The sequence below is a fragment of the Schistosoma mansoni genome, chromosome 1 (assembly GCF_000237925.1).
Source record: "Schistosoma mansoni strain Puerto Rico chromosome 1, complete genome".
NCBI classification, from domain to species: domain Eukaryota; kingdom Metazoa; phylum Platyhelminthes; class Trematoda; order Strigeidida; family Schistosomatidae; genus Schistosoma; species Schistosoma mansoni.
In genome coordinates this window covers 24,121,691-24,137,525 of record NC_031495.1, presented here as the reverse complement: position 1 = coordinate 24,137,525, position 15,835 = coordinate 24,121,691, and the positions used below count along the sequence as shown (strand labels likewise).

The following is a 15,835-nucleotide window of genomic DNA, read 5'->3' as shown; positions in this document are numbered from 1 at the left end:
CGAATAACAATGATTTCACCTGCTGTACCAATTTAAAGGCGAGATCAAAATGTTTCAAATGTTGTAGGATTCACCGTGACAAGTCCCTTAGGCAGATACGTAACAAAACACAGTTATAAGGGAGGAGAGAAGCAAATATTAGTGGCTAAGAATATGTTTGTTGGTTAAACTGAAGTACTCTATGTACGGGTAGACCTGTAAAATTATGATCTATGTCATTATCAGTACTGCTACAACAATAGACCTAATCCTAAAATTGTAGATTTGCCATGATGTAACTGCCCAATCTTTGAAATCATAAGTGGAAGTCACATCATTTTCTCCATTGACTCATCGTATCGTAACAATCACCAGAATACGATGGAGGACGTATAATGCTGGAGATACAACAACACATTTATTATGAATATAGTAATGAGTCACACAAGAATGACCACGCCTGCAACGCCGAACTATGCCGTCCGGTGAAGTGGATTTCTAATGAGTGTTCACGTGTTCGCCATTATTGACCTTTTCTTAGTGATACGTGTTGAAAGCATATTTTCTCAGTTATCTCATGCCCAGCTTTTAGGACTGTGATTAGGGACCAATGCCACTACAGACGTGCCTTACGTGGACTGAAAAGAAATGAACAACTAGAAACCAGGGAATAAAGCAAATCCGGTCCAGAGCTGTTTGCGACACAGTCATTTGACAAATGCATAACTGTTCGGTCGAAAACATCAGTTTTGATGCATCACACTTTGCAAAAATCCGCTCATAATGTTACGGGAGAACTGAAGACATTTGGCCGAATAAAACCTTTTTACTGTACATCAATTTACTGTGTTTTTTGGATGTGTTTGTTTTACTTAACCTTTGGACTTGTTTGTTTATATCATTCTTTTCGGACATTTTGGTTTCTTTTGTCATTGGTTTGGTATTTGGGAGTTTTTGCTCCGGGAACCTACAAAATTGAAGGTTTGTTTTGTAATTGTTATAATTATTGTTGTTAGAACGACTTTGGTCGATTATTTGTGAATTGCGAATAAACTTGGTATCAAATTTGGAGTTTTGGTTCTCTTGCCTACTTGGGTTCGTAATTTGCGAATATCGACGGCCAGTACTTCAATAGTTGGAATGGGCAAAAACAAATAATTGGACGTAACACATAACACACACAAGAAGTTTATCGGTGAAAGAATTATCAATCATTCTGACATATGTGAGGAATCAAAAAAGCGTCCCAGCGTTCTTATCGGTGAAATAGTGTCCAGCATTGCAATAAAAAACTCCCCAGGATCCTTCTCATGCGGCTTACGGAGGTCTGCGTAATGAGTCGCATCGTAAGAAGGCGTGTGTTAAGTTTTAAGTCTGGTTGGATGAAGACATCAGTTGACTGATGTCAAATGAAAACAAGTGTACGTGAACGGATAGCGTTTGTAAGCTCGTTTGTGCAGTTCTGAACCACATTCATTGAAGAAGACGGACAGATCACGAATTCTCCTGGAAATCGAAGTGTCGACTGCAACGAACCCGACGTCAACCATACTGAACAGAATATTCCAAGCAACACAAGTGTAAAGATGTCAGTACAATGGGTTGCGATTAAAGCTCAAAGTAAAAGTTCTCAAATTATCGGCGAAATCGTCCCACCGACTCGTAAACTTGTAGTAGGTAGGTGGTTGTTTGGGGTCCTATGGTTTCTAGTAGTTTATCATAACAACGGAAAAGCACAGATTTCAACGGACATCCATGGTCGGTATATTAGTGAAAGGAGAGTCAGAGTTTGCTGGTCACTGTTCGGCGGATCCGCGGTCCACCAATGCAGTAGTATTCACTTTGATAAGTACAGCTACTGGCAGCCAACAGAGTTGTTCATTCACATTAAGGAGTGAGACATCCATTTGAATGCAGTAAGAGTCCTATTAAACCAAGATGAACATGATTGGAAAGAGCTCCCAGAGTTGTAATAAAACACAATGGAAAATCATTCGTTTAACAGATCCCGCCCGTTGATGCTGCCTTGACTTAGAGGTCAGGCTTGGTCATTGTGATAAACTAACCAAGCTATACTGGCCGGAACAGCAATTCCTAAAGGCTTTACTATGCCAGGTAGGTCAGTTGAATAGCGATAAGACTAAAATGATCAAGTCCAACGTTTAAAGTTGAAGACGTACTGCTGACTACACAGATGTGTGAGACAGTAAGGCCTTTCCCTCGGGCAACCAGCATAACAGCGATGCTGCCTTCTTACAAGGGAGAGGTGTGGTCATAAAAGGTCAACCCTATAAATGCACGCTTCATCCTACTGATGTCCATCTCTGGCGGTAAGTTCTCAATAATTACGTAGTTAGCAAAAAGGTTACCCCAAAAGGCCGTATGTGACCATCCTCAGGCAGTTGTACCTTTGGCATTGGGGTTATGCTACAAGGTCATCAAGACTAACTCTAATCCAATTGCCTTTTCAGGTACCTCCAGAAGAACTCTCCCACGGTGTGGGCAACTAGCACTGAGTACGAGGGCAGGACAAGCACTATTAGGATGGATCCCCGTCAACAGTCGACTATGAACTGTCCGGCTAAATGGCTCCATCAGAACTCGGAAGGATAGGGACACACGTCGTTGCCTTTTCGTCGTTTTGCCTATGCGCCCACTGATGTAGCCCGGATGAAGTGAGACATAGCTTTTACAGAAACCTCTCTGAAACTTCTTCAAAAAGCTAAGCGCTCAAACATAGTTCTCGTAGTGGCTGACTTTGATGCCCAATTAGGTAGCATGAATCAAACAGAAGGACATTTAGGTGGGTATTTTAGTATTCTGGCTCTACGAACAGATTATGGTGATCGTATGCTGCGACTGTGCTCAGATGATCGTTTATTTTTATCAAGCACTAATTTTAAGCATAAGGAGAGACATCGTCTAACATGGCTACCACCTGCACCAAACCAACGGTGGACTCAAATAGACCACGTTGCCATAAGTCATCGTTGGAGAGGCTCCATAGAAGACTGTCACACCTGCATTGCCTGGTTGGACGCCGATCATGCTGTAATACGAGCACGTATTTTCTTGCTTCTAACTGGACGCAGAAAAACCACATCAGAGTTTAACTCAATGGCGAGAAAGCCAAAAGTAGATTCTAGGGACAACTGGGGTCACACTTGGGCAGTTCTGAAAACGAGGCTGACCCAGATGTTGCTTGGAAAGATATACAAGCACCTGTGAAAACAGCAGCCACATTTATCAGTGATCTGAACCAAAGAGTCACGAAAAACCAGTGGATACTTATTAAGTCTATTGCACCGATGGATTCTCGTAAATTCATTCCATCTAGCTCCGAACACGATAATGAGCAAAAGCAAATCAGATCTAGGTTAACCAAAAGTCTAAGGAACGACCATTAGCAGTGGTGGGCAACTAAAGCAAAAGAGATGGAAAAGGTGGAAGCTGTAGGTGACACCAGACAACTCTTCAGACTGACAAAAAAACCGGAATTAAGAAGTCAAGTGTAAGTGAAACGATCTCGGATAAAGACGACACTTATCTGCTTTCAGTCCAGACGTTTAGAACGGTGTGTGGGACACATTAAGTGGCAGTTCAGCTGGTCTTCAGCTACTCTACAACTATTCACCATTCCCAAACAGCCTGAATGGAACATTGAAGGAGGCCTTCTGACTTCATTGAAGTTCAAAGTGCTATAGCTAATATATAACGAGGAAGAACAGTTGGTCTTGATGGATTAGCTACAGAGATCTTTGAGGATGGTGGTCCAGTTTTAGCGATTACGTTGTCCAATATCTTAGCTTAAATCTGGGAGTCAGACGAAATCCCATCTGTCTGGTCTCAACCACTGATTGTCCCAATAAATAAGAAGGGGTCCAAATGATCCTGTGATAACCATAGAGGGCTTAGTTCGACCAACGTAGTATCTAAAATACTAGCCTCACTAATTATCGGGCGCCTAAGACTCGTGAACTACAAACACGAGGAAATCAGCCTGGCTTCAGACCTGGTCGTGGTTGCATCGACCACATATATACTATTCGTCAGGTTCTAGAACACTGACATGCTTTTCAACGTCCGACAAGGATGGTTTCTGTTGACTTCAAATCAGCATTTGGCTCTGTAGACCGAGAGGTTTTGTGGCAGTGTCTTTCATCGAAACGTAAACCTCAAACGAATTCTCTAAACGTATTCAGAAAGCTTATCATTTATCTACTCTCTTTTATTCTCACTTTATGTATTTTTATTTTTCAACTTATATAGCAGCTCGCTTATGATAGGCAACTTGTTCTATCTAAACAATATCTAGTCACTGACTGGTCGAAAGTTGAATGCTACCACCGAATACGAATACTGAAAAAGTCTTCATGAAACCACATGTACCATTCATACTGAGGATACCACGGATATTCTAATTTTACAACTAGCCACCAGTAGTATCTTCTATTATCGTTCGTTCCCAGTCAAATAGAAACCAGAAGTCAGACGAGAAGGGGCAGGAAAGATATATTTGATTCGTTTCCAATATATCGAGGAACCTTAACTATAAGCTGGTTAATGAACGTAGGAGCTGTGTCCCACGCCGTGTTGCAACGTGATCCGGTACGGATGCATGACCGAAAGCCTTCAGCTAAACAAGTCCACTTAAACAACATGGTCAGCATCCAATGTCGAACACTTAATGAGCTATTGATTTTGGGGAATTATTTACAGCTACAGATCACTCCCCCCCCTAGTGAGGTAGTGATGCCCCTAAGACGTGACCAGCCAGAAGTTTAAACCCAACGAGTTTGTCGTTGGTAAACACTCTTCTGATAGCTTGCTTCGTTTAGCAGCGTCTGGTCGTCTTTCCTTAAACTATGGGACCAAAATGTACAACATAGCAATAAAGAAATATAGTACAATGAAAATTTCGGTTCCTTGGGAAACTTCCTCGTTCTTTTCCAGCCGTCCTGGAAAAGAGGAAAAATAAAACGTGTGAGTGCATGTCGAAAATACACTCGTACTTGTGTAAGGACACAAGATGAGCGGAAAAAAATGAATAAACTAATACACTTACAAACAGCGTAAAAGCGATTGGAAAAAAATGGGTTTTTTTTGGTTTTTTTAATATATAAAAAAAAATATATATACGCCAAAGAAAAATAAAAATGTTTTGTTTTTTTTGTTTTTTTTATATAAATAAACAAAATGAGCATATTAGGAAAAATTTTTTATAATAAACTATGAAAGGGGAATTCAAGATAAAGCTTATGTCCTACGTGCAATATTCGTTAAGATGTTCTGGAAATCTCACTTGTCTTCCAGAACGCGTTGTTTTAGGTTTATCTATCGACGTTGACGAAGTATCAAGTTGTGTGTCGGTTGTCGTGTAGGATACTACGAGTGTAGTAGCTGTGTCGTTTGCTTGTACCGAAGGAAAATCGACGTAGCTAGGGTTTCCTTCTAAGTACGCTGCTTTGAGTCGATCGATACTGATGTTATCGTTCGTACCGTTCCTATCGACTACATAGTACTTAGGTTCGCGTTGAAGAACTTTGAAGGGTCCTTCGTATGCTGATTCGAGGGGTCGTCGATGTGAGTCTCGACGAATGAAGACGTGTGTACTATGTCGTAATTCGGGTTGAACGAAAACATCAGTTGATTGAGGTCGAGTGTGAGCAGGTTTAACTGAACGCATAGCGTTTGAAAGCCTACTCGTGTAAGAGTTTAGATCCATGTTCAATGAAGAAGCTGAAGGATCCACGAATTCTCCTGGGAGTCGGAGTGTCGTTCCGTAAACGAGTTGAGATGTCGTGTATCCAATGTCAGCTTTCACTGCATTGTGGATACCTAGCAAGACGAGTGGAGGGGCGTCTGTCCACTGTGAAACGTTTGAAGCTGGTAATGAAGCTTTTAGTTGTCGATGAAAACGTTCTACCAACCCGTTTGCTTGTGGGTGGTAGGCGGTCGTTCGGAAGCGCGTGATTCCTAATAGTGTGGTCAGACAACGGAAAAGTCCAGATTCGAACTGGCGTCCGCGGTCTGTAGTGATTGTGGAAGGGCAGCCGAAATTTGCTACCCATCGTTCGACGAAAGCGCGAGCCACGGTTTCAGCAGTTATGTCCTTAATCGGTACTGCTTCTGGCCATCGAGTAAAACGGTCTACGCATGTTAGGAGATATGAGTATCCGTTTGAGTCGGGTAAGGGTCCTACCAAATCTAGATGGACGTGGTCGAAACGAGCGTCAGGGGTTTTGAAAGAGCCTAAGGGACATTTGTTGTGTCTTATGACCTTAGATTTCTAACAGCTTACACAGGAGCGTGCCCACTCCCTCACGTCTTTATTCATGCCAGGCCAACAAAAGCGTTCGGCTATAAGTTTGACTGTTGCACGAGCACCTGGATGAGAAAGATTGTGCAACGTATTGAAGACGTTGCGTCGATAATGTTTTGGTACTATTGGACGATCCCTACCTGTAGATGTGTCACAGAGTAAGGTTTCCTTACCTGTTCCCATCTGCTTAATACTTAGTTTAAGAGTTGTCGAGGATAACTCATGCTGAAGACCAATGTCTTCTTTTTGAAGCTGATCGAGTTTAGGAAGGTCGATTCCTTGGAAACTGTTCGAGGAACTTATTCGAGACAAGGCGTCTGCGACTACATTATTTGCTCCAGAAATGTGTTGTATATCTGAAGTAAACTGCGAAATGTAGTCGAGTTGTCGAGACTCTCGCGGTGAGTACTTGTCTGAAGATGAACTTAAAGAGAAGGTAAGAGGTTTGTGATCGGTAAAAAGTGTAAATTCTCTTCCTTCGATGGAATTTTGGAAATGCCGTACAGCACAATACATAGCTAGGAGTTCCCTACCGAACGTGCTGTACCCAGATTCCGCGTCTAGCAACCGTCTCGAGAAAAATCCTAAAGGTTGCCATGAGTTGTTAACCCATTGTTGTAAGACTCCTCCGATTGCTGAGTCGGATGCGTCTACGGCGATACTAATGGGCGCTTAAATGTCCTGATGAGCAAGCAGGGTCGCCTTAGCGATGTGTTCCTTAACTGTGGAGAATGCTTTACGGGCTGTGTCGTCTAAACTAATTGATTTTGCATTTCCACGAAGCTGATCGGTTAACGGTTTTATAAGGGATGCGCATTTGGGTATGAGCCGTCTATAGAAACTTACAAGTCCGTTAAAAGTTCGTAAGTGCTTGATCGTGGTCGGTTCTGGGTAATCCAGAATGGCCGCCACTTTGCTCCTAAGGGGTCGGATGCCTTGAGCATCAATAGTGTGCCCTTAGAAGTCTAAAGAGTTTGTTCCGATTTGGCATTTCTGAATGTTGGCAGTAATGCCATGCCTTTGGAGTCGATCAAAAACAATGTCCAGATGCTTGCGATGTGATTCTCTGTCCGGACGTGCTATGAGGCAGTCATCAACATATGCATGTACGAAGTTGAGACCTCGGAAGACGTCATCTATAAACCTTTGGAAGGTTTGAGCCGCATTTCTTAAACCAAAAGGCATTCGCAAGAATTCGTAATGACCGAAAGGAGTGATGATGGCGGTTTTAGGAATGTCGTCAGGTGCCATCGGTATTTGGTTATAAGCTTTAACCAAGTCGATTTTCGAAAAGACAGTTGTACCTTTCAAGGTAGCTGTCAAATCGTGAATGTGAGGCAGCGGGTAATGGTCAGGAATGGTTTTAGCATTCAGACGCCGATAATCACTAGTTGGCCGCCAATCATTGCTGTCCTTTTTAGGGACCATGTGCAATGGGGATGACCATGGACCATTCGATGGTCGAATTATACCTAAGTCTATCATATGGTCGAATTCGTTTTTGGCTAACCTAAGTTTTTCGGGAGCGAGTCGACGGGCTTTCGAAAATACAGGTGGTCCTGTAGTCGAGATGTGATGTGTAACATTGCTGGTTACACAAGGCAATTTCGATTGCGATTGGTATATCCCGGGGTATTTGTCGAGTACTGATTGGTACAAGGGGTCTATGGTGTGCTTAATCGTGACTGGGGATAACCTGCAACCAGAAAAAGCAGTTACGCAAACAGATAACTTAGTGTTTCCGTCTATTAACCTTCGTGAGCGTGTGTCGATGAGTAGATTGTGGTGTTGTAACAGATCTATACCAATGATTGGCATAGAGACATCTGCAACCACAAAAATCCAGTGTATGGGTTTGCGTAAACCCGCGTTAAGGTAGACGTACCTTTTACCGTAAGTAGCGATCGGTTTTCCGTTTGCCGCCTGTAAACTTAAAACAGACTCGCGAAGTCTGTCGTCGGGATTTGCTGGAAGAACGCTAACTTCTGCGCCAGTGTCGACGAGGTAGCGAACTTTCGTTGTCACATCTGTGACGTATAACAGACGGCTATGTTCGCCGGCTACGGTTGCCGTTAACGCGTGCCGGCTGGGAAGTTTCCCGAAATCTTATTCGTGTCAGTCGCCTTAGACTTCGGGTAATTGCAGGGCTTCCTGCATTTTCTAGAGAATTTACCGTACTGGTTGTGATACCAGCACCAGTCGGGGTTGTCTGTCTCTGGACCACGAGAGACAGATCTCTTACGTGAAACGCTCCTACGTGAGGATTTCGACCTACTACGGTCATTACGAACTCTAAGATATCTTGTAAGCGTGTGACATAGTTCGGCCATGTCAGTCGAGGTCGATTGGGGTTTTTCTTTGATGGAAAAACCCTCGGCCTTAGAGAATTTGGTGATTTCCAAGATTCGATCGGCAGATGCAGCTAGTTCATCTATGGCATTGTTTTGAAATGAAACAAGCACTGCCTGCACCTGTTGAGGGAGTTTAGACAAGAAAAGTTGTCTAAATAGGCCATCATCGAAAGTTCGTTGGCCGATGACTTCTCTCATTCTAAGCAACATGTCCGTCGCAGAACCATGTTGCAAGCCGATATTGTTAAGGAGTTGGTCTAACCGTTGTCGATCAGTTAGGTCTCCTCGTTTTAAAATCGATAGCTTAAGCGTTTCGTAAGGTTCGGGAACATCACTAGTAAACATACTAGGTGTTACGTACCTGTTAAACTCGCGCGGTAACGCCTTAACTACCGCGAGGAATCGTGTGCGCGAGTCCGTGATTCCGTGCATACAAAAATCGGCTTCTGCATAGCAGAACCAGGACTCGATATTGTCGGGCCAAAATGGCGTTAACTGAATCGAAATAGGGGGAATAGACTTAAACTTAAGAACCTTAGGAGAGTGTTCCGTCATAGTAATATAGATGACGGAAAATGTCTAATTAAAATATATCCGAGAAAAAAAAAGTATATCACAATATATAAAATTCAAATAAAGAATAACAATGAATAATAATATTCCAAAATGGAACAGACTCACAGTATATTAACTTGGTGTACCAGATCACGTCGGTCTCACCACTGAGGATACCACGGATATTCTATTTTTACAACTAGCCACCAGTAGTATCTTCTATTATCGTTCGTTCCCAGTCAAATAGAAACCAGAAGTCAGACGAGAAGGGGCAGGAAAGATATATTTGATTCGTTTCCAATATATCGAGGAACCTTAACTATAAGCTGGTTAATGAACGTAGGAGCTGTGTCCCACGCCGTGTTGCAACGTGATCTGGTACGGATGCATGACCGAAAGCCTTCAGCTAAACAAGTCCACTTAAACAACGTGGTCAGCATCCAATGTCGAACACTTAATGAGCTATTGATTTTGGGGAATTATTTACAGCTACAATACTGTTTGAATAGTGAGTGAAGTAGTCGAACGCGTTGAAAACTTCACTTATTTTGGAAGTCTGATCAGTCCCAATGAGTTGGTGTCTGACAAAATCGCTGCACGGATTCGGAAAACATATTTGGTTTTTGCCGACTTACGTTACCTATAGCGAAGGCGAGATATCCGTCTATCAATTAAGGAAGGAGTATACTGTGCAGCAGTTCGTTCTGTTCTACTTTACGGCTGCGAAACGTGGTCATTCAGGGTATAGAATGCTCGTAAGTTACTAGCTTTGATCACAGGTGTCTTAGGAATATTGCTTGTATCTTCGGGGATCACCGGGTAAGTAATAGTGAGGTTGGACACAGAGTATTAGGGAATGATTGTAAGTCAGTTGGTGGAGTTGTAAATCTTCACCGACTGAGATGGTTGGGGCACGTATTATGCATGCTCAACCACCGATTACCATGACGCGCAATGCTGACTAGTGTTGGAAATGGTTGAAAGTTAGGGGCGGCCAAACCAAAACGTGGCATCAGTCCTTGAGGTCACTAACCTCTGGTCCGAGTCATGCTGATAGATGCAGACTGCTTGGTTGGGGTCCGTGCAACTATCATAACCAGGGGTTAACGTCGCTTGGTGACGTCTCAGAAGGGATCACAATGATATAGGCATATACATCCTTTGTCTTCCCTTAAACCATGAGATTAAAATTCCTTTATACCTTTCTTTCTACAAAGTAATTCTTTCTCGCTTTATAATATCCCAATATCCAATCTTTGTGTATGCGTATACATATATTTACTACCATCGAAGTAACTACTTCTGTGAATTTGGTGTTCATCTTATTGTGTTACTGAGGTGTAGCAGCTTGAGCCGATGCATATGTTTTTTTCTTCGTCTGATGTTGTTTATGACTGACTGTAACAGACCACGTCGATTTCATCACTCAACACGTCATGTACATTCTGTGACTGACAAAACGTTTGTATGTGACGCCTTTTTGATCGAATAATCCCAAATTCGGTCGAATCACAAGTCAGGAAAGAAGGAGTTCGAAGATATATTCCGAAGATAGTCGTTGTGTTAATAAGTGTTCAATCTAAACTAGCTACTCGTTGCGATGGATTCGCAGGAAGACGTACTCAATGGTGACCTGGTGCGGATGCGTCGCCGTGAGCCTTCCGCTAGCGCTGGCTCGCGTTGAATTACATTTTGTATCGCAAGCTTTTCATCCAATTTTCTGCGTCTTTATTTCTTATTTGTAATATATCGGCAACAAGAAATTATCAGCTACTTCTGCCTTGGGCTATTCAGTTATCAGTTGGGTCACAGCTTTTAAAATTCATTAAACTGATCCAGGAAGCGTGGTCCGATTACGAATCCTTGAGGCTAAAGTAAAAGTGCCACCTTTAGTGACAAATTGTCTTAAACTAAAATCACGCTAGTAATTTTTACTGACTTCATGATGTCTTATGAAATGACATAATAATTGGGTGATCTTTTTCACACTTATAAATCTCACCGTTCGTTGTTGTTTGTTATCAGTTTCACGTTGATACAGATTTCTGAAGTGGCCTAATTAATTTGTGTTTTATAGTAAGCAGTAACTGGAATTAAAGTCAAACAAGGAATGAGATCTGCATAACAACGTTCTCTTTTCGAAACTTACGATACGCTTCACGACTAAGTGTCCTGTTTCAGTATTATCCGACTTGAATTGTATGTGAAACAGTATGAGATAATTTATGACCAAAGAAACTTTTCAAGTATCATATTTGTTCATTGTGTTCGTGTTTCAGTCCAGTTTTGTGTCAGGATGTAGTTGTTCAACAGTAACCATATGGAATATATTCTGGCTTATTGACCAGTGAAACCACCGATACTTGCTCAATGTCTTACTGAAAAAGTACACCCTAACATAGGCGACTGATGACCCATCAAGAATGCATGTCTATCCAAGTAACTACAATAATTCCAGTTGTTTAGAAAACGAAAACACGAGTAAGTACTCGTCCCGGGTAATTCATTATAATGGAAAATTCACTAGATAGATAGAGTCCAAGTCATTTGTATAGGATTCCGCAATGTGCTGAATCACAATTCCTTAAAACACTTGGTAGCTACGGCCTCGGTGAGTGCTACTTATCGAGCTTATACGTACTGTAAATTACTACATCATGAACGATACGAGACGTCATGACACACCTTTCACTAAAGTACTTGCTGGTCGTTCATCACTAAGTGACAAAGCTACTTTGACAAATCACAACTACAAATAATGTCTAAACTGTAGTTAAATTCGTACGTAACGTCAGCCTACCGTTATGTCGTTGTACATGTGTATTCATAATTCCACGAATGTACTGAAATGTTGTCGGTGCCATTTTAAAACATTGATTGGATAATCTTATCTGACCAACCTTTATTAAAACTAGTGGCTGTTTAATTCCATTTACTCGATAGTATGCATATTTAACAATCGATTAAGAGAGTATTATTTGTGACTACAGGTAACCCATCATAAGGTGAATGACGAAGAGAGTCCGATCTCAAGAGCAAGTTGGCGTAGGCGATATTGAAGACGGTGTCTCGGAGCCTATGAAACGTAAGTGGGAACCACTTAACTGGCGGGTCCAACTCAGCAATATTCGAAAAATGCGCGAAAGTCGCGACGCCCCAGTAGACTCAATGGGTTGCGAAAGATTGGCTGATGAGACAGAACATCCTAAAGTATGATCACATTTGCTAAATATTTTTAAAATCGCAGACATTCAGATTACAAGTGCTGATAAGTCTTATGTTGTCAAGCCAGACAAAAGATCAAGTTACGTCAGCTGCAATGGAGCGCTTAAAGTTGAGAGGGTGCACGCTTACAACATTGACAAGTATGAAGACGGGAGAATTGCAGGATTTGATATACCCAGTGGGATTTTATAAGGTAGCATCTAAGTTCACCAGAGCTTTTCCTAGACAAAAGCTTTGAATATAAAGAAAACGTGCGAGATCTTGAAGGAAAAATACAACTCAGACATACCAGAGACTGTTGAGGAGTTATGCACCTTGCCTGGTTACTGTGTTTACATTTTCTGTTGACCGCTCTAGGTGTCGGTCCGAAAATGGCATATTTAGCAATGCAGTGTGCGTGGAAAAAAGTGACTGGAATCGGTGTAGATACGCATGTACATCGAATCGTCAATCGTTTGAAATGGTGCAAAAAACCAACCAAAACTCCAGAAGAAACTCGTTTGGCTATTGAGGAATGGTTTCCAAGGTAGTAATTGGAATATAATCGGTGAATGCCTAAAGAGTTGTAATTTATGTATGCGGGAAACCGTATCGCGCTAACCTGTTATTTTTTTCGTTAGAATTTTATCTTTGCTTTAATCTGGACAAGTAGATAGATGATTAAAAGTAGGGAGGCATCAAGTCAAAACGAAACTTGAGCATTTGATTATTTTACTAATATGTTTTGTTATTTGGGAATATATAAACACCAGTTGAGCGTATCCAAAGTTCTTTACACATCAAAGTGGATACGGAAAATAATAGTTGCGGGCCCCACCTGCTGCACTTACTTCGCGTTTTAGCAGGCGGTTAGTATTACCAGTCCTACGTGGCTTGGTGAAACATTATAAAATAAATAAGTCGAGCACATTTTGGATTAACAATTATTATGGTTTTACTATTGACGGCTTCATTCAATACCATATTTTCGGTAAAATATATGATTATCAACACAAGGTATTTAAATAAGATTTTTAAAAAATAAATTGGAAGAGACTGATAACTTCATATATATACACGAAAGTTAAGTAGGTGAACTACCTGTGATTAAATGAAATGTTTTTTAAGAGCTAAGTCTGTACAACATCTTCAACTAGAAGCATGTTCAATAATACAAGTTATTGGCCAGGTCAACTCTAACGACCTGTTCGTCACATAGTATATTTGCCAGATAAGGTATTGTAGAGGTTTTATACTTTTGCTTGCGTGCACGAATTCTAATGCAATGACATCTCATCCTACCAGATTTACAAGGAGAAAAATATGAATGGAGTGGGTGGTTAGTATCTGACAAGATAACACCTGCCAGGAGTTTGCAAGACTTTAGATGTCTATCCGCAACCATATTAATAGTAACCCAAAAAGATTCACCACACACACTGCTAGCTGCCTTAATCACTCTCCGCAATACAACATTAGACGGAGGTTACGATGGTATTTTGCCTAAAAGGTCCAACTTGATGCATCTTTGCATGACAGATGGAATCATTTTGTTTCAGGGATTTCTTTATGGTTAAAACTTTTGTGCTGTTAAGTATTAGATGATGGAAAAAAATATTGGTCCTAGGAGGGTTGATAACACTGATCAAGGGTTAAAAATAACCATAAACCAAGCGCTCGACAACTGAGTTTTTTGTTATTTAGAATGCATGGAGATAACTTATCTTTGTTTTAGTCTCGTGAAATTTTAGACGTTAAGAACTAGTCCAGGAACTAAAGAGTACTGACCTCTTCAGTTATGTACGACAAAAGTAACTGATATTGCAGCCTTTGGCAAGCTTAAATCTCTCCAAGGTATCCCATTATTTTTGAGTAAAAGGCCTCAGAGCTGGAGTAATCACATAAATTTTCTAAATGATTTGGCACTTATATGTTTTTGTTGTTATTGTATGAACCATGAAAGGAAGATGTGGCAAAATGATTAAATCCAGTGATCTTTACATGGAAATGTAATACAGAAAACCAGGAATTCGCGTTAAAATTCAAATTATTAGACTCTATGATCAAGCATAAACGCTCATTATCTAATTACAATTGCTTTTAGGGAACACTGGGATGAAATTAATTGGTTACTAGTCGGTTTTGGCCAACAAATTTGTCGCCCAGTGAATCCAAACTGTAAAGAATGTTTAAATCTATCAATTTGTCCATCTGCGTCGAAATTTCATAAGAAGACAAAGAACATTTAATTTGAAGATCAATAATTTGCATTTATCTCCCATTTCAAAGACTAAAAAGTGTTTCTGAGATCATAAGTTATTTTTTTTATAAATAAAGCAATCATAATCAAAGCTCATGTTCCAGATTCAGTTCGCGGGCAGTTTGGGGATGTATTAATTCAACTATGCTTGTTAGATACGGACCAAACTGAAAGGCAGAAGCAAATGAGACAATATATCATAAATTTACACAATATGTATATTTAGTTGTTGGGAAGTTTGTTTTCTTCCAGGTGTATTACTTTTAATATTAGTTTACCAACGGAATAACAGTTACCAGTTAAGATATTGGTTATAGTTTATTTTTATGACGTTTAAGTAATTTTATAAAATGATCAAAGTATTTATCATAATTGGTACGGAAAATATAAACGATGAACTAAAGCCCTATGAAAAAACAAATCAGTGTATACAGACTCTAGTATGTAGCAGTCCAGTTCCCAGATGTATTGGTGAAATGGTGCGCACATTTGTCATTGTGCTTTTCGTAATAAGTTCATCTACTATGTGATAGGTTTTGATGGTACAACGGAGGACGCGCTGCTACTACACTAGTTTGTGCGGCATAGTAATATCAATGCCCTTCACAAGACTGTGTACATATACATCATACTCGATAGGGTGGATGAATTACAATATTTAAATCTGAGTTGGTTACATACGTTTCTAATTATTTCTCATACTCGTCAAGTGCTCTATCATCTTCACACATTTCGGTTTATTATTATTATTATCAAATTCGCGATCATTATGGAGTCTTCTTTTACACATGATATAATGTAATCGTCCTCCTATTTTCCAACAGATTGTTTTATTTGTTAGTCAGCTATGAATATGGTTGCACAGCTTAAGTAAATGATATCATCGACAAGATTTGATTATCTGAAAATCTAGAACTTAAGATACCGGATCGTAAACAAAGAATAATACCAAGACTGGCTATATAAGCATTACTGGTAAGAGGATCAACCAAGACATTCGAAGTTTTCGGAAAAACGAGGCAAAATAATAAAAAGAAACCCCAATTGCACTGCTGGCGAACTGTTAACGTACGTCTGATATATAACCACTGCTAATATACGGTAGGTCAGTATTAATTTTGTGTTGTGATCCACACACTCTAGGCAGCTAGTCTTTGTCATTTT

General features: G+C 40.6%; 2 protein-coding genes across 2 annotated transcripts in view; one reads left to right on the top strand and one right to left on the bottom strand.

Annotated features, from left to right (window-relative positions):
• Positions 1-11,362: 11,362 nt before the first annotated feature.
• On the top strand, positions 11,363-14,759 carry Smp_006710 (putative endonuclease III). The gene is made up of 6 exons (XM_018793753.1): positions 11,363-11,406; positions 12,198-12,417; positions 12,455-12,625; positions 12,658-12,754; positions 12,790-12,958; positions 14,516-14,759. The coding sequence occupies exons 2-6, from the start codon at positions 12,217-12,219 to the stop codon at positions 14,658-14,660; spliced, it is 783 nt and encodes a 260-aa protein (XP_018648234.1). The 5' UTR covers positions 11,363-11,406; positions 12,198-12,216; the 3' UTR covers positions 14,661-14,759.
• Positions 14,664-15,835, bottom strand: part of Smp_006720.1 (putative synaptobrevin) — a gene marked incomplete at its 5' end in the record, with an annotated part of 25,541 nt that continues 24,369 nt past the window's right edge. The window contains one exon of the mRNA XM_018793751.1: positions 14,664-14,838. Within this exon, the coding sequence (XP_018648233.1) occupies positions 14,810-14,838 (29 nt within the window). The 3' untranslated portion in view covers positions 14,664-14,809. The remainder of the gene's footprint in view (positions 14,839-15,835) is intronic.